A 19,576-nucleotide genomic window follows, 5' to 3' on the forward strand; every position below is an offset into this window, starting at 1 on the left:
GGACACTGTTTGTTCTTCTCCCAGCTGCATTCATTTAACATGTTATTCAGCTATTTGATTTCACTGTGTGTATATTTTACAGTTTGCAGCAGGGAGGATGCACTCTTAAAACAGCTTTTCTCCCCACAGTTATGTAGTAAATGAATCTATGTTTGTATTTATAGTTAACTGAATCTGTGCTAGAATACTGTAGCTGAATCAGATTTATACCACAGATGGAACCATTGCAGAAATGATCCTGCAAGCATTGTGAGACTCACACAGTCCTAATTATCTTTCAGTATCTACCTCTGAACCTAGAAAAGTTGAAAGGAAGACAATGAATACACATTCCAGAAAAGAATAAACCAAAATGTCAGGGGTACCATATATACAGAAATTAGCTGAGGATGTACTTCTTGAGTCTATTGCATCCCTGTGCACCAGTGTCTAAAGTTATAAGGGTTATTTTGGTTTTCAAAACCAATCACAGAGACAGATTTCTGGAACCAGTGGATCTATTGACTACGTTAAAGTGGCTGTGATGTATGTATGAAGACAGGCTGAGAAAGTTGGGGCTGTTCAGCCTGGAGAAGAGAAGGCTGCGTGGAGACCTCTTCTGAAGGGGGCCTATAAGGATGCTGAGGAGGGACTCTTCATTAGGGACTGTAGTGATAGGACAAGTGGTAACTGGTTCAAACTTAAACAGGGGAGGTTTAGACTGGATCTAAGGAAGAAGTTCTTTACTGTCAGGGTCCTGAGGCACTGGAATGGGTTGCCCAAGGAAGTTGTGAATGCTGCATCCCTGGCGGTGTTGAAGGCCAGGTTGGGTAGAGCCTTGGGTGCTATGGTTTAGTGTGAGGTGTCCCTGCCCACGGCAGGGGAGTTGGAACTGGATGATCTTGAGGTCCTTTCCAACCCGAACTATTCTATGATTCTATGATTCTATGTGTTTAGATGTACCTGGATATTTGGTTGGCATGCCCCATCCCTGGCAGTGTGCAAGGCCAGGTTGAATGGAAACTACAATAAGGGCTGGAGGAAGTCTCTTCCCAGAATGGTTTAGGTTTCACTGATGTGGATTGACAGTGTTGCTCCCTTTTAGACAGGCTTAGGAAGGCTTGGACAGCACCATACACAAATGTAGGCTGAGAAAGCACAAGCAGAGCTTGTGCTAACACTAGTAAGTGAATGTCTAAAACTCACCATGTTCTCCATGACCCCTGTCCTGTTGGCAAGCTCACATTCCTCCGCATGCCCGTTGCAGAAGCAGCTTCCGCGGATGATCAGGTCATAAATAGCATAGTGGGCAAATCTCTGGGGTTTCTCCACCAATCCTAAGCCATGGCAGGGACATTCCTGTCTTTTCAACAGAAGGAGGCGGAGATTGGTGAGTTTCAGGAGATCTTGAGCCTCAGGACTGTAGGGGTCTTCAATCTTGTTAGCCGGACTTAAGGCACGATAGATCACCTGAAAGACAGAAGATACACATCCAAGAATAGATGTAGGGCTCTGCATACTCAGCAAACATCCTAAGGTGATGCTCAGTAATAGTCCCTATTTAGAAGACTCTGCATAAGCAATTGTGGGGCTGTGACTGATCCCAGAACATCTCAGCAAGTGATTGTGTACCTGCTTTCACTCCTGTGGGATAGGAAGTGCCTGTCTCACAGGAGTGAGATAACTAAGGAGTTTTATCTAAGGGAGATAAGGAGGTTAAGCATCATTCCCTGGGGTTATTGAGCCCAGTCGCTTCTTGCTGTTCAGCAGACTAAAGAGCTGGTTGCGTTCGTACCCAGGATTAGATGTCTTCTATCATGTCCATGCTGACTCCAAATTGAGAGCTATTTTCTCCTTTGGTTGAGTTTTTCCATCACAGCAGAGGGACTTGCCCTCGGGGTTCTTTGGCCTTGCTGTAAAAGTGGTGACAGTGCCTGTCTGACTGACTCCAGAAGTGGAGTGAAAGCTTTTTGTTTCCATAGGGATTCCCTCTTTCTCTCCCTATGTTTTTCTTTTCCTTTCTTTCTAGTGAACTGACCAGGATACTTGCAGCATATAAAATACTTGTGCTTCTTTTTGCTTGCAGGAGCCAGAAAAGAGCTTGTGTGACATGTCTGGAAGAGAGTTCTGTTGCGTGTTGATGGCACATATTGAGATAAACTCCCTTAAACTAACAGAATCAGCTGCCAGGCTTCACTCAGAACTATACCAGGTGTACCCCAGGCAGTGCCACAGCAAAGCAGTGGTACATTTCCCACCTGCCCCCTGCATTTTCTGCTTGGTTTCTTCTTTTTCCTTGTAACCCCCTGCTCTTACACTGTCACCTACTTACAAAGCTGCAAATGGGCCTGTTGGTGGGACCAGAGGTGCCTGTGTTTCCCTGTTTGGCAGAGCTGTGGGCAGACTGCCCAGGCTGTGGAATGCAGGTGCCTACATTCCCCTGAGCAATGAAACCATGACAAAATAGCCCTGGCCTTTCCACCTCAGTGTCTACATTCCCCCAGCCAATGGAACCATGAGCAAATGGCCCATTCTGCTTTGCCCAGGTGCCCAGTATTCCTTTTACTGATGGATTCACAGGACAAAACCCCAGTCTCCACTTCCCAGTTCCCCAGGTCTCATCTATCTGGTGGAAACCAGTTTTATGAACCCTGTCTCCTTCTTCCCAGTCCTCTATGGACCACACAGAAGTGGAGGGGCTTCCCAGAGTCCTGAGGACCTGGGTGCATACAGACACACACATCTTCCTCCATGCGGTCCGTTAATCAAAGACCAAGGCAGTGAACTGGATTCAGTTGTTCTGCAGAGCTCAAACATCTCAAAGCAGGATTAAAAACTAACTATTGGGATCATAATGGTTAAAAATCCTTGTGAAACTGTTTTAAATTAGTATAAAACAGAAACCAAGGGTAAAGCAGTCTGTTGAGTCACTGGGCTTTGTAAGCTCTATTGTCATACTTAGCTTTCTTGTCCCTGGCTTCCCTAATACATATGCTTAGTAAAAATGGTATCTCCTTTCAGCATAGCTCCCTGGAGGATACCTACAGCCCACTGGCTCGAGAGCATAAATGCAAGAGGTGCTTTGCTGCAAGGCAAGACATCTGAACAAAGGCAATCAATATGTCCTTCTGCAAGATCTGCACTGCTCCTGCAGTGACCTTCTCAGACAAGGCTGGGCAAGAGGCTTAATGTTTCGATGGATCTCCTCACAGGAGACAGGAAGGGTGAATGAGGTGAAGAGGCTGGGCCTGTCTGAAAGAAAGGCCTAGATAATGGCCAGAGAGTTTCTTTTTGCTCTTTCTGGCGTTATACTTTTGCTTGATGGCAATAGTCTTCCGCTGTGCTCTGTTAGCTGAGAAGGACATCTTGCGTATTGTATTGCATTACAAGAAACCTATTTAGTGCACAGTATGGTGAGTTAAAAGAGATAGATTCATGTTTTGGGATCTCCAGTCAATTATCCATCCTTCCCATGCTTTAATGGCATCCATACCGCACCAAGTTCTTTAGGCAGAAGAGCAACTGTTGGGTGATCTTCTCCCAGCACAGAGCCATCTGCTTACATGAAGCTGGATTGGGTTTTGTTTCTTTGCTTGATGGCTTGGAAGAAGGTTGGGTTCCCTGTGGGTTCATTGTCTTGCAAATGTTTTCATTTCTGGCCTTGCATCTCTTGAGCAGAGTTGCTTTGGCATTTTCCATATCCCCTTAGAGCTCTGAATGTTATTTGTGAGTAGAGATGTTAATAACTCGGATGTCCCATAGGGACTGTGGCATCCTTTTAAGAATAAAACCAGTATTCCATTCCAGTTGAGGTACAGGAGTTTGTATGATTAATTCATGACACATTTCTGTCTGGAATAAGCTCAGTGGTGAGACTGCATTTGCTTGTCCTTCTCTCTCCCAAGGCAAGACTTGTTAAGTGTTACAGATCTGATTTGGGTGACATAACACTAGTGGAGTCTTTTGGGAGTGGCATTTCTATGTTCTTGGATTCAATAGCCACTAAGGAATTAACCTTCCTTAACTTTAAAGATATTGAGGATTTACTTAAATGAAGACATTTTATATCAGCAGAGACAAAGCAGGTATGTTGTGCCAGTACTAGTAGGTTTAGGTGAGCTGCATTTTGCTCACAGGTAACACAGCTTTATTTCTTATCTAAATCAGTTTAGCATTATTTCATACGGGCATAAAACTGGGAAATGGAATTTCCCTCTCTCTTTGTTTCTGGAGGACATGTTCTCCTTGAAATATTGGTGGTTGAAACCCTTGAGCACAAGGAAGAGTATAACGTAATCACCATCTCTTGTCTCAGTTTTAATACTGGCTTCTTCTCACATTAAAGTGCCAACCATTAGATCTTTCTTAATATATGTGCTCCCCACTAGCAGGAGCAATATGTCACAATCCATAAGTTGTACTTACTAGTCTACTGTGTGAACTGATTCAAGTAACTGTAGAGTGGGAGGAATGTTTAAACCAAATCTGATATCTCATCTTACATGCCTTGAATTATTTTTCCATAAATGCATAATTTACCTAAAAAAAAACACAACCCAAACCAAACCATTAAACTTTATTTCTGTACTAAAAAGCCATGATACTATTTTAAATCAATGTATTTGGGGTTATGGTTCTCTAAGAATATGTGAATCCTAAATTAGGAGCCAGATCAGTGGTGGCTGTATGAATGGGTTGATGATTTTGTATGGTACAGGGGAGAATTTCATTTCCGTGAAAGAGGAAGAGATGTCACCATGAGCCAAACACTGAATTGGGAATGGAACTATGTGGTCGAAGCCAAATTGTTCCATGTTGTTTATGTTTCTGAAGCCTATGGAGCAGATTCTTTCTGTACAGATTGATGTTTGACTTTTGCAGAAAGGCTGAAATATGATTCATTTTTCATTTCCCAGACATAACCATCCAAACGTGCAGTTTTCCATTATATTCATGTAAAAGACATGAAGAGACTGCAATGAATAAAAAAGTGCTTTCTTTTCAATGAAGGTACAAGCTCTGAAAAGAGCTTCCCATAATGCTGACTGTAAACCTATTTCTCATCTGATGAAATCTCTATCTGCTATCAAGCTCTGTTCTTTCTTTGCTGTAATAGACTGCTCTGAATGTCCCAGTCCTTTCTCTAAACACCAGAGTGCAGCTTTCATACAAGTAACATGTGCACAGAGCAGAGAAATTATGCTGATCAGGTCTTCTAAAAGGACACCTTAGAAACCTTTCTGCTTCAATTGAATTGAGTGGAAGTGGAAAGTATTCAGCACCTCTATAGTCTCACCCCTTTGTGGAAATACACCCTAGATCCTGAGTTCCCCTTAAAATCAGGAGCTGCCACCGGAGCTAAACGCTGAGTAGGACATTCACGCTTATCTGCATATCTGCTATCAAGCGCATATTTGTCATTCTCATCTTCAAAAGTCAATCAGCTCGCCTCAAAAAGATGGGCACTGCCCTGTCCTCTCCTGACCTTTCTGAGAGCAAGGAAGCCTGGAGAATGCTGCCAGTGTGCAGAGCTGAAAAGGTAGCCAGTGTTAGTGGCCTGGTTTTGCTGTACACAACTTGGCACAGCTTCACATGGGGTGATGTTTTATCGCCAATCAAGAGAGCATCTTCATTCCGGAGACAGGGTCTCAGACTTTTGGTTTCTTGCCATACGCTTTGCTTCACCATTCCTGATGCAGATAATTCTGTTTTCTTAACCTGATCTTCCAGCCAGTATTAGTCAGAAAAGATGTGGACACAGCAAAGGTTCCCTCCTGCAAGCTCATAGCCTAAGGTCAAAGAATCTGAGTCATAACTGGAGGGCAGTGCCAATGTATGGCCTACTACAAAAGAAGATCCTGTGCAGAACAATCATTTGATATTACAAACCATCCTTAAGCTATGCTGATCGTGTTGCACACAATCAGGTTAACGAGGTCAGAAATGCCTGTGTGCTTATTCTAGGCCCAACAGAAGGAAGCTGCAATAAAAACTCTCATCAGCCCTAAATCCGCTTCATTAAGAGGTTTTCATGTGAGTTGATTTTGTTCTTCAAAGAATAGTAAACAATTGTCTCAGATTTTTTCCTGCCCACTGGCAAATATCCTCTGGTTTATTTGACGGAGCCCCTTGGCTCAAACTAATTCTTCTATCTTGTGGTACAGTAGTCTTCACTAAGTAGTCTTCTTCCTGTTTGGAAATCCTGTTGGAGCACAAAGAGAATCTAGCTATTCCCTTAGCTATTAGAAGGCCCATTCTGATGATTCATGGAATAGTGGGTTTTAGTTAGGATCCACTGCTTTTGTTTCCTACCAGAGAATAAAACTTTGAACCCAGTATAGAATATGAATGCTTCTTAATGAAATATCTGGGCATTTGGTTATTTAAATTGACCTGGGTAGACTCAGTTACTACCAAGACAGTGGCATCTTGAATTCATTCTGTTTCCCAAAACCGAGAGGGTCAATATCCCCTCGATTTGCATTTGCTTTGAGGTTATTCCAGTCATCCAGTCCGTGTGGCATTAATATTAATATTTAGGCATTGTGACCAATATGATGATGGGGAAACACAGGCAAACAAATCTGAAGAGCCATGCAGTCTTTTTCTCTTCCTCAAACAAAATGTACTCTGCAGGTTCAGGCTATCCACAGATGTAAATGTCTAGATCTATGTACAAAGGCAAGGCTTGCAGGGAGAAGCAGTATCTTCTATCAAGTCAGAGAATGGATCTGGAGTGCAAAATGTGGACTATTGGACACAAAACCCTTCAGCTTGCAGTCTGTATACAGGGAATGGACAAAATTCCTTTCATTCTACATAGCTCCCACTCACAAAGTGCAGTGTCCTTTGTCACTGTGAGGAGTTATACTTGCCCTGTAATGGCAAAGGGTGGCAAGAGGAGTTCTGTGATGCAGACAGCCTGGCTGGGAACTGGACTGAGCACAAGGAGACTCATTTCACTCCATCTGCTGAATTGTCAGGGAAAGGTAAAACAAGCCATCACTATCAGTGTCAAGCAATGTCAGCCACGCTGTGTTCTCATGGGAAACCATCCGTTCCTTGTAAGTGAAGCCACTTGTATCTCTAGGTCTTGTCTGAAATCTTACACGTGAACAGACTTTGCTGTGTATATAGGCTCACCGTGACAGTGATGTGTGGACAAGTGTGGAGCAAACAGTTCAGTGTTCTTTTGCCTGGAGTTTGACCATTACAGCAATGAATCTCTTTAAGATTTATGGCATTTTAGACAAGACCTTTTTCCCAGCTGGGACTTCAAATAGGTAATGACTGCAACTCCGCTGAGGTTTGATAGAACAGGGTGAGAAGAAACATTGGATATCTGCTGCCTTCTATGTTCAGGAAATACAGAAGCAATGCTCAAAATCCCAATGTCTCTGAAACGGCCCATCACAAATCAGGTCAAAGTAGGACACTTGGTGCCCCCTTGAAGTTCACTTGCCAGGGACAGGAATGCTGCACTAGTGTCAGTTCACATTCCCTTCAGAGACAAATCCTTGAGCCTCTTAATTCTTCCTCCAGGGAAGCAGGGCCTGGCAATGCTGTCTGCTTGTTTACACTGCTGGTGTTAACTGCTTCCTCTCAACTTGCCTCTGCATTCTGTTTCCTCTACAGTTCAAGTTAAAGCAAACGCTGAACAGACGGCCCTAGTCATAACATTCGGGCACTTACCTTCACGAGTGACTAATCCCTCCTGGAATTCTTTCCATCCGGCACTCGGAATAACCCGAGCATCATACAACTTAGAGAAGCCAGTCCTGATGGCTGTTGGACAAATCACTGCAGTGCAAACCCCTGCCCTTGGATCTTAGCCACTAGGAATTCACCCTTGTGATGTGCTGAGCATGTTTCTTTTCAGTGACCCCATTGCTACATGAGATCAGACCTTGAAGAAGCCACTGAAGCCTAATGGTGACCTCTTGAATTATTGATGTTGCCACTTAATGAGGTATGTGTGTGTGTGTGTGCAGGGGATCCTCCTTTGTTTATCAGAAGGTTTGGCACGGATACAGGAAAAGAGGAGCCTGAGAAAAGACAGCAAAAAATGTAGGTTCTTAGAAAAGGATCACATACACTCCACAGTGCCTGGTTCTGCCCTGGTTTGGTGTCGATGTGAAGTGGTCCCTCACTACCAGAACTTGCTCAAGGAGTCCTTGTAGATGGATGAAGGCAGCAGAGGTCTTCAGGGACAGTGCAGAGGAAGAGGTCTTCCATAGGGTTGGCTGTGGCTTCTGTCTGAGCAACCTGGTGGCTCTCAAAGCAGACAGAAGTGCATCCATCCCATTACAACGCTTCTTGACCTGGCATTCACAGAGAGTGTTTGGAAGAGTGATGAAAAGTCTTTTAGCTACAAAGCGAGTCCACTCATCTCTGACAAAAGGCACTGCTGGGGACTTCTGTCCCTAAAGAGGTCACCACAGGATGCAAAACGGAGGATGAGCAGGTCTTCTGTGCAAGGCACACTTAACATGTTGCCATAGAAACCAGTTCTTTAATTCAGGCATACACAATTCTTCCAGCCCCCAGTGAATTCCAGTAATGGGTTTATTATATCACACTTCATTGGTGTCATCTGTCACGCAGACACTCACATAAATGAACCAGCCTTTGATTCAAAACTCCTTTCCAGTAGCCAGACCCAGTAGGGACAGTGTCTCCTCTTGGGTCTGGTGGTTATAAGCAGGTCAGTGTGTTACCCTACTTTGCATGCTAATGTCTTCCTTCCATGCAAACATCTTCTTCAGTGGAGGAGAGCATTTGTTTTCATTTCCTGATATTCCAGTTTATTAAACACGTGCTCTTAATCTCTCAGATCCTTGCACGCACGTGCTGTCAGGATGCAGGTTGAAATATTTTGGTCCTGGTTTCCCCCATATGATGTATAAGCCGTAAGTCACACTGATGTCTGATGCAATGTTGTCATTTCTCCTTTTGTTTGGGCCAGAGGCTTGATTTACATTTGCTTATCTGAAGGCTCATTTTAAGCTCCTGAAGTATATAGCACAGTGGTTTTAGATCAGAAAACCAGATGGACAAGTAGGTAAGAAAGTTCTGCATTGATGCCTATAGATGCACTTACAGTAGATTAACAGATCTTAAAAAGGTGGGGTTGGTTTGAGCTCCTGGTGTTATGTTGAAGGTTGGTGTACTGAAGATGATGAGTATAGGATCTCTCTCATAAAGACAGATTGAAAGAGATGGGCTTGTTCAACCTGGAGAAGAGAAGGCTCCAGGGGTGTGTATAGTTCTGATGTCCTCAACATAAAAAGGACATGGAACTGTTGGAACAAGTCCAGAGGAGGCCATGAGGTTGATCAGAGGACTGGAGCACCTCCCGTATGAAGATAGGCTGAGAAAGTTGAGGCTGTTCAGCCTGGAGAAGAGAAGGCTGTGTGGAGACCTCAGAGCAGCCTTCCAGTATCTGAAGGGGGCCTACAGGGATGCTGGGGAGGGACTCTTCATTAGGGACTGTAGTGATAGGACAAGGGGTAACGGGTTCAGACTTTAACAAGGGAAGTTTAGGTTGGATATAAGAAGAAATTCTTTACTGTTAGGGTGCTGAGGCACTGGAATGGGTTGCACAGGGAGGTTGTGAATGCTCCATCCCTGTCAGTGTTCAAGGCCAGGTTGGACAGAGCTTTGGGTTTAGTGTGAGGTGTCCCTGGCCATGGCAGGGGGGTTGGAACTGGATGATCTTGAGGTCCTTTCCAACCCGAACTATTCTATGGTTCTATGATTCTATGATCTGCTGTGTCCCATTGCTGACCTGAAAAGACCAATGCCTTTGCACCCTTGCCATAGTGGCATGTCATAGATTCATTAAGAGGCCTCTGTAAAGCCCATCCAGAACTTGAGAAAGCTTTTGGGTTAATGTGCTGTGGAAACAATATTTGTCTTGTTTTCTGTTCAGTTGCTTCCTGTGTGCTTCTGTCTGGAAGAAATTACCTCTATGTATTCAATTCATGTAAGTTGATGAAAGTATTTGGGATCTGCGAGGGTGACCTGTAAATATATGACTGTTCTTACTGTTACTAGTGTTTTCCAACATCTACTACCACAGAGTTGATGTATTTAGGCATATGCATATTCATTGCATGGTAGCTGCTGCCCGAGTTGACAGAATCATTTTGACACTTGTTATCACAAAGGCTTGTGTTGAATGAATGTTTTATTATTTGATTTTTCTGCCATGCACTTCTCAGATTTGTTGTAGCAGCAGCACATGGTCTTGATGATATTCCCAAGGTAAAGTAAGCACAAAAGCCAACATCATGCAGGGCAAAAGGGGATACTGTACTAGAGAAGGGAGAGCTGTTTTCTATGTAAGGCCAAGGCATTTGCCTCAGACCTTGTATCCTGTTCCTTACTCAAGCAGAATTGTCCTACTGCACCTTTCTGTGCTCTTCCTCCCCCTCTGTGGAATGGCAACAGGACCCTGGGATGGTGCTGGAGATAGTTAAATGGATCTTGTGAAGTACTTCATATTTTAGATTGGAAGACACAGAAGAGTGGGAATTGTATTAGTTGCCTAGATTCTGTATTGATGTGGCAAACTGTAGTCTCTCTGCAGAAGACATTTGGATGTATTTGACTTAAATGTATCATAACTGACCAGCAGAATTGCTACTCCAGGAGCAAGGCAGCTCAGTAGTCAGATGATCTGCTCCAGATTTCTAATATGTAGAGATGCTTCCTGGCCTGTTGCACAAAGAGGAACTTGGTCCTTAGTGCAGCTTCCCTGTGTCAGGTATAGTACACTGGTTTATTTCTCAATTGCATCTGGAAGTGCACTGCTGAAACCCCTGTGGGTTTTGAAGTCCATCTGGATCATTCATCTCACACCTGAGCTTAGAGTGCAGCAAAGTATTACTGCCAAACCTGCACGATCACTTCCACACAGGGAGATCAAGAGGGTTGGGACTTCTCTGAGGAAGAGAGAAGGAAGTGAAAGGACTCCAGCTTCTGTTGTGGCTATAGGAATGCCTTATAATCTCCTTTGTGCCTTTATGTCTGCTCTTTTCCCACTCAAACAGTGAAACCTGGCTGCTCACTTCCACTTCCTGTTCCTGGATCCTTTGGCTTGATACAGAGTGGTTGCCTCCAGCAAGAAGTTTACATTAAACTTAGGGGAAGGATGCATTTAAAAGGCATCCAATCATCCAGGACTTTTTAGATGGAGAAGAAAAGGAACGACCATGCAGTTCAAGTCATCCTAAAGCAGGAAAACAGTTTGGATAGATCAGACTCTATAAATGTGTATTTTCCTACATCTATTTGGTTGGAATCCTAGCTCAGTTACTAGCACCCACAATGTAAAATTAGGCAGTGTTAATCCTATCCTGTGCAACTCTCATAAACGAAATTTCTTATAGCATTTCTATTAATTTTCATTGATATATAATTCTTCTTCTTACCCTACACTTTCTAACACAAAGATCTTGGGAATAGGTGACCTTACTTCATTTATATGTGTGTCATCTCTTTGTGTCCATGTCCTCTGATTCTCAGCCAGTCATTACCTGTTTGACATTAAACTCAGTCCAAACCTCAGTTACTACTTACCTCTCCTCTGGTGCAGGGCATTGCATCTGAATACCTGGACGTGCACATGGAGCCCTCCTCAACCAGATCATCCTGGAGTCCAAAAGTCGCTGTGCAGTTGACAGAGAAATACTTGTAGGGCCTCCAAGTCTGCCCGTAGTCCTGGGATCTTTCCAACACCATCGCAGCTGGGCGAGGTGACTTGAACACAGCAATGACATGGGTCAGGTAGAATTCTGTTTCAAAGTCCAGTCTAATTTCTTCCCTGTGTACCCCTTGGGCAGACTGCCACCAGGAGATGGGGTTTGCAAAGAAATCATCCGTCATGTCAGCAGGGAGGTGGGAGTTATCAGGCTGGTTGGCATTGCACTTGGTGCAGCGAGGCTGCCCACAGCCGTGGGTGACCCGATGGAGGAGATTCTGGTCTGGGTAGAAGCAGTAGAGCTCTGTGCTGTTCTGGCCACATGTGGTGAGGGTGACCGGTGTCCTCCCTGTTGCCAGGTTTCCCACTGGAGGGTTGCAGGAACGGCCATTGCAGCGGAAGGCTCGGAGCCTGGTGGGGTCTGAAACACAGGCAAAGAAACACAACAAGGAGAGGTTTTCACACAGTTGTCAGGCTGTAACATAGGTGACCATACAAATGATTGGGGTCCTTGTTTGGGGAATGACGTGCTTCTAAGAAGAGCTGCTTCATCTTTTCACACAAAGTTGGGAGGGAATTTCTTAGTAAATCTACTCCTTGGTTTTGATCCTAGCTAAGAAACTGAGGGCTTTAGAAAATTGATTCTCATTGCTTTGCTTTGACACATCTGTTGAAAATGCAGTTGTGTCCATCTAAATTTGATGGTTAAACATGAATTTCACGTTTAACCACTGAAGTCTTGTGTTTTCTTACTTTTATTCCAGTAAAGCTCTGTAACAAGTATATATACAAGTCCAGAGGAGGCCACGAGGATAAAAATGGGCTGGAGCAGCTCCCATATGAAGACAGGCTGAGAAAGTTGGGGCTGTTCAGCCTGGAGAAGAGAAGGCTGCGTGGAGACCTCAGAGCAGCCTTCCAGTATCTGAAGGGGGCCTATAGGGATGCTGGGGAGGGACTCTTCATTAGGGACTGTAGTGATAGGACAAGTGGTAATGGGTTGAAACTTAAACAGGGGAAGTTTAGATTGGATCTAAGGAAGAAGCTCTTTACTGTAAGGGTGGTGAGGCACTGGAATGGGTTGCCCAAGGAAGTTGTGAATGCTCCATCCCTGGCGGTGTTGAAGGCCAGGTTGGGTAGAGCCTTGTGTGCTATGGTTTAGTGTGGGGTGTCCCTGCCCATGGCAGGGGAGTTGGAACTGGATGATCTTGAGGTCCTTTCCAACCCGAACTATTCTATGGTTCTAACTGAGGCTGAATCTATTCAATGCATTTATTTTCATTGTTACCAGAAAGCGAAGTCACTGTACTACATATTGTAGATACATTAAAGAAAGAGACTATTGCTCATTACAGACACTAATTACACATACAAACACAGAAAGAAAGCATGTATTTCAGTAGTGATGCACTACTAGCATGATTTTGAAAGGATGTTGATTTTCTGCTGCTCCTAATGAGATCAGCTGGAGTTGTTAATACTTAGAAGAGTTTAAAACCAAGTCTCTCTCATTTAAATACCTTGACATGGACATAAAGTGACAATATTGTTTGTCAAATATGCAAATATTGGCAAATTTGGGGGTATCTTCCATGTGTACAACTTGCTTCTGAATTAAGAAGGGTGGGAATAACCACAAAGTCTTTATAGTGTTTGGAAATCAATAGTGTCTTTAACTGGCATTAAAGGTCATTCCAAAACCTTACCATGCTGGTGAAAACTGCGTTTCTAATGACGTACAACGTCCTCTTTGCAACTTAAAGAGTCTAGAAGGAGTTAAAGAGTGACCTTGCAAGGTCATAAATCTAATCCAAGGGGTCACAAGTCAGATGGCTGGATGGAAGTCCTACAGGAAATGACCCTTCCAATGAAACCTAGGATGACCGTAAACCCTGGGTAATCCAGGAGCAGTTCAGAGGTCAGCTATTAGCTCAACAGTCTAGGTCAACATTTCAAATCCCTCCTTGTTTTTTATTCAGCCTTTCCCCAAGCAAAAGTAGTTTTAAAATGAAGTTATGTGAAAGAAAAGACTCTAATTCAGCCCTATAAAAATGCTCAAATTGTAAATGTAGTCGGATGAAATTGATGTCCCTCTTTCCAAAAGGAATGTTTAAGGTGAAAACTAGTGTGTAACATGCAAGGTTTTGCCTCCGAGTTGTTTCTGTCCTTAGTTCCTTCATGACATTTCTGCCCAGGCCAGAAGAGAAAGGTCAGAGATGGGCATTAGTCTGGAAAACACCTCATGCATTTTGCGTCCCACGATTAGGATGCAAAACAAAGTTTCTGTATGTCTATTGAATCCTATTGACCAACAGAGTATACTGTCTTAGCTTACATGGAGCATAAGGTAGTCTCAGCCCTCAGCAAGAAATGAGATGATCCAAAAATGCCCTTGACTACTCTAAGGAGTACGTGGAAGCCACCTTCAAAGGAGCTTGGACTTAGTGTGTATGCCTTGCAGACACTAAGCAGCACTCAAGGAAAGAGAAGGTGTCTGGAGACACAGTAGTAGTGGTTTCCTCCTGGTGCAGGTTGTCTTCCACCAGTGGTTGGAATGGGCTGGCCAAGATGTCTTCTGGTATCCCAGTGAAGTCCTAGGTGCCTGGAAGACTGCAGCAGTGCCTGAATTTCATGTGCTCCTATAGTCCTCGGATCAAAGGAATGAAAGCTGCCCCTCCTCAGTCCCACCACTGCCTGTGCCAGCACAGAGATGGATTTTCATGACACAGGGTTTGCTGCAGAAGTCAGCTGGAGAGGAAAGGAGATGGGGATATTTGGATGTTTGGCTCTATCAGTTCTGTTCTTGGCTCCCCAGCTTCAATTCAGCAGGTGGTAATGGAGACCCTCCAGCCAGCCCTCACACCATCCTCACTGCTTAATGACCATTTCAATGTATTTTCTTTCTGATTATGAACTTCTTACTCCATCCAAGCCTGGGACAGATACAGGGGAACACCAGGAGCTGCAGAGATTTTATCTGGAAGGTTCCTTGCAATTTCTGTGAGGCTTTTTGTCCTGAGAAAGGACTCAGTTTTGCAGGTCAGCAAAACCACAATGAGCCTCAGGAATGTCTTTGCGAGTGGCATTTAGGTTCATGTTCATGTCCAAGGTGTTTGGTAAAAGTTACTGGAAGTAAGGAAACCACAGTAATTTCTGTGTTTAAAGTAGATGGGATATTTGCTGATGTTGCTCAGTGCTGCAGAAAGGTGTCATCTTTGCCTCCAGACAATTTAATGGGACTGATCTTATAACTGAACTTGGAACAAGCATTAGCTCGAAGAGTCAGGTTACTTAGTTTTGATTAAGAATGCATTCATATTGCAAGTGCTATTGGATTATGGATAAATGTACCATATAATTAAAAGAAAGTCCATCTCTGTTGATGCATCACACCACTGAAGCTTTTCTGAAGGAAATGGGATGCAGGAGCTCTGAGTTCAAGGACTTATATAGGGGAAGCTTTGCAGACAAGGATGTCAGAAAGTAAAAAAGGTAACTTTTATTAAAGGCAATGGCTGCTTTTGATATTTCCCATAAATGGGCTATTAGTCTGGTATTGAGTTTTTCAGCTGGTTTATCTGAACCTGGAAAAGGAAGAAAATCATGGTTGTTCTCTTGCATAAGAGTCACAAGAAGGTTGATTTCCTCCGCCAGTTAATGCAGCAATATCAATAAACAGTTCCTGTCTGAACTGCTGTGTCATTAGGAAAATGGGAGAAGAACAAAGTGCAAATGAGCGGAAGGGAGTTGGAAAACAAAATCTGCAGTCGATTAAAAGCTTTGTATTTAAAGAAATCAATTGGCAGAACATTGCTTGGCCACAGGGATGCTGCAGCCTGTCCATCACTCACCGATTCTGGGGAAACAACATGAAATGTGGGATCTGGAGAGCGAGGGAAGACTGCTGCAGGACAGAAACAGCAGCGGGAGAATAAACAACTCACCCCAAGTGCCAGGAGGACTCACTGAATAATTCATAAAGAAGTAAACACTTTGCGCATGGGCACTGTATGTTATTATGGAGTTGATGAGCTTTTACTCCATAGAGGATGGGTTTACTCTATAGAGAATGGGTTTACTCCATAGAGGATGGCCATGGTATGGTATGATTAATTTATTTGTCTGTTTTCTGGCTCCTCAGAGCTGTGCCATAAAGTGACAGGTCAATGGCACATGCCCAGCACGTGTTGTAACAACGGCATTACTCAATGATTAAGGAATCCTATAGCTGAAGGGAGGTCACACTACTGATATTCCTGGGACACCATCTCAAACAGGCATCTCTTACTTGCCTTGGAATGGAATGGAACATTATAGACATTAACTAAAACCAGGTTCTGGGTTGTTTTAGGGCTTTTTTCACCCTCCATTGGACACTTGAAATTAGAAAGGTCATATGGTCACTCAAAGCCTGCTGAGGTGACTGGAGAGCTGCCTTTTGTGAGTGATTTTAATTGGAATTTCTATTTCTTTTCCATATCTAATTTATGACTGTGTGTGTCCAAGTCTCCCATGGTGAGACAGGAGAGTGAATTTCACAGTTCTGAGCAACTCTAAAACCTGTGGGCATCTTCTGCTGTGGTTTTAATGGAGCACTTCGAGCATGTTATGTCCAACCTGGATTTCTCTTGTTCTGTATCAGTTTAGCTTTGTTGTCTGGGGCCAGCATACATTAAGTTTGGCGAGTCTTCATCCATTTATGAGTAGCCTGATGTATTTCTGCACTAAATAGCCCTAATAACTGGAGCTACAGAGCCAGCCTTCATAAATACCCCAGAGGTGAAGTTCTGAACATGCTACAAAACCAGTCTGCTTTTGTGATCCATGGCATGGACAGAAGTATAAGATCCCAGGTCTGTTCTTCCATCCACTGTGTCCAGTTGCAGTTTTTCTGCCCACATCCCTTCTGGAGCAACAATGGGCTTCAACACCTACAACTTCATTTACAGAGGAGTTGAATAACCTGAGCCCAGAACAAACCTGGCTTAACAACTGTCCCAGTATGCAAGAGACCACTTCAGAGGGAGGGGAGCAGCGCTAGGGAAAGATCACCCAAGTGTCACATCTCACAATCTAAAACCTAAGTGACTCCTCCAGCCTAACCACTAAGGGGGTTTATTTTCCTTTGGCATTCCATTTAAAGATCCAAGCAGCCAATCTTGACAATCCGGACTGACTTCTCTGCACAGAGATGGCAGAAGGTAAATATTGTACTCCCCACAAATATTATGCTTCTTGTATTCCCTACACAGCTGCCCCATCAATATGTTTTGCTTTTGATCAGGAAGGATCAACTATAGGGCTGAAAAATGAGTTTATTGTATGGGCTAATAATGTGGGTACAAAACATACCTCATTGTACATGTCTTTGCTCAAGAAAATGCTGAGACTTCCAAATCCTTTTACATAGATGGGCACTGTCCAGACTAACCTTAGTCTGAGCAGTACTGACCCTGCCTGTAACAGGACCTACAGAGCTTCAAGGTTAATTCAAGATTTTAATACTGCTTCCATAATAATAACAACAACAATAACAATAGAATAGAACGAGCAGGTACCCCTTGTGCTTTCACAGGTTGATGGCTTATAAAACCTTTTCACCCAGCAGCATATATTCATTTGAAGTGACATTGAATCCTTAACATCATCACCTTCAGTATCCAATTATGTTGCTGTTACTCCCTATGTCCTACACTGTTACACTCAGAGCATGTTTAGCTCCATGTAGAACTCCCACCCTCCCCTCAAATTCACTACCCAAGCAGTCAGCTGCAGGCTGCATCTCCTTGCAGATTCATTTTCACCTTTGAATTGGCTGCAGAGCAGATTTAGGCTGGTTTGTAAGAGGCTGCCTTCTGCAACAGCATCAGCAGCTTCACCGCCAGCTCCCCAACCTTCCAGTGCTGTGTGTTAACAGATGTATCCTACAGGGAGAGTCCCAGACTGGGAAAACAGGGAATGCCCAAGACGAGACACTGAAAGGACTAAGGTGCATGTCCTCCCTCCACTCATTCCCTGGCATGTCGTGATGGACAGGCTTTTTCCCAACTGAGTCACAAAATAATATGACAGGATGATAAATATATGAAAATACCTTTAATTCCATCTCCTAAACAGCACAGGTAGTGTGGGGAATGGACTCTGTCCTAATCCATGTTTAATCTAATGCTAATTTAATCTTGTCCACTGCATGTTAACTATGAAATCAGGGAATACACTGTATGAATGGGCTGGCTTGGATAAACAGTGATTCCTAAACAGTGTCTCTGACTTTTACTGATGCACTGTGGAGTTAATAGAGTATAATTCAGATTCCTCCAGTGCTGCTGTCCAAGGATGTTGTTGGTTTACCCTTGTCCTGCCTAGGAAGGCAATGTTTCATCCTCAAAACAAATACCCTGCACATCTCAATCCATCTCCCTCTCTCTTTTTCTGTTACTTTCATTCACAAAAATAACACTCTTTTTTCTTGTAAGGATGTATGAAGCTCTACATCCGAAGCCTTTGGGAAGAGACTGTGTATTGCAAAGGGTAAGAAGCATATATATATATATATTGACCAGCCCAGATGCCTTGTAAAAATCCAATCTAAACTAAAGATGTTAACATCATTTCTTTTAACCAACAGCCCTGATTTCTGTTCCCCTTCCCTTCGCTCAACTTAGGGTAAATTGTTTCAGAATGGCAATACTGATGTATTTCACTTACCTGCTTCCCCATGGCCAGATATAACATATTCCAAGAACACAATCAACATGATGCCTTTATGCTGCATGGCTGTCAGCAGAATAGCTGTCCTCAGTGAAGCAAAAGAGAGCTGCAATAACCTACAGGTTTGGTGCTTGCATGGCTTTTCTGTGCTTGCTTGCTTTCCCTCTGCTCACATTCCCCTCAGTGCAGGGGTCAAGGCTGCTGCCTCATTCTTCTTGGTCTTGTTTGGGTCCAGAGCTGTTTGGTGGGGGGGGGTCCTCAGGGCTCAGATGCCTTCTGGGTGTCACCCATCCATTGCTTCCAATAAATAAGGACTCTGGGTGTCTTCACCCCTCTCCATGCAGCAGACCGGGGACGTTCACATCCCTGAGCGCCTCAGTGAGCTCCGTTCCGTCCGGTCCTTGGCGGGTGGATGGATGCTATTTGGCAACTTTCATTTCTGCTCCTTGCTTTCGGAGGAGCTTGGTTCTGGTTCTGGCTCTGCCTGGGCTCCCCTTGGCGACCTTCCCCAGCGGCTGATGGTGGCGCTGGGGTCCGGGCAGCGCGTCCTTAGCACGGTACCCCCGGACCTTCTCTCCCTTTGCTCCCTGCAGCGGAGGGTCATAGAAGAGCGGAGCTGGCTTTTCTCCCTGGGGGATGATGAGAAGCAAGTGCTTTCTTGGCTCTTCTCCTCTCTCTTGTCTCGTATTTTGGTTTGGTTTATTTTATATCATTTCCCTCCTCCCTCCGCTGTCACGGAAGCCACTTCTCCCCCACCTCCAAGGGATTTGCTTCACACAGCGAGCGCCAGGGAGTGGAAAACGAAGCCAAGGGCAGCCCCTCGGGGCTGGGGCCGGTACCCGGGAGGTCCCGGCTGCCGCCGGAGTGCGGCTCTCCCCAGGGCTTGAGGGCTGCGGAGGGCACAAGGGCAGGGGAGGAGATGCGATGCCCAGCGCCAGGAGAGACGGGAGAAAGGGAAGAGAGGGGACGCTGGGGAATCCTTCCTCCCTCCTGCTCCAGCAGCGCTTGGGCTGGGGGTTCTTCCTCCCGACGGTGCCTGGTTATCTTCAAGTTTTGGCCGTGCCTCCCTTCAGCCTTTAGCGCATCTCTCAGTCCTAACTGGGCAGTTCTCCTCTCTGGTCCTGTCTGGCTGCAGAGGGGATTATTCTAACATGTGATCTTCTTCCTGCTCTTTATATGTGCTTA

General features: G+C 44.4%; 1 protein-coding gene across 1 annotated transcript in view; it reads right to left on the bottom strand.

Annotated features, from left to right (window-relative positions):
- The window catches only part of LOC101880121 (netrin-4-like), a 42,473-nt gene extending 23,988 nt beyond the window's left edge, over positions 1-18,485 (bottom strand). Inside the window, exons 1-3 of the mRNA XM_005142104.4 lie at positions 18,389-18,485; positions 11,563-12,104; positions 1,186-1,449 (exon numbers count right to left, since the gene is read on the bottom strand). Of these exons, the coding sequence (XP_005142161.1) occupies positions 1,186-1,449; positions 11,563-12,104; positions 18,389-18,455 (873 nt within the window). The 5' untranslated portion in view covers positions 18,456-18,485. The remainder of the gene's footprint in view (positions 1-1,185; positions 1,450-11,562; positions 12,105-18,388) is intronic.
- Positions 18,486-19,576: the final 1,091 nt, after the last annotated feature.

Source organism: Melopsittacus undulatus, chromosome 9, assembly GCF_012275295.1.
Source record: "Melopsittacus undulatus isolate bMelUnd1 chromosome 9, bMelUnd1.mat.Z, whole genome shotgun sequence".
Taxonomy (NCBI): Eukaryota; Metazoa; Chordata; class Aves; order Psittaciformes; family Psittaculidae; genus Melopsittacus; species Melopsittacus undulatus.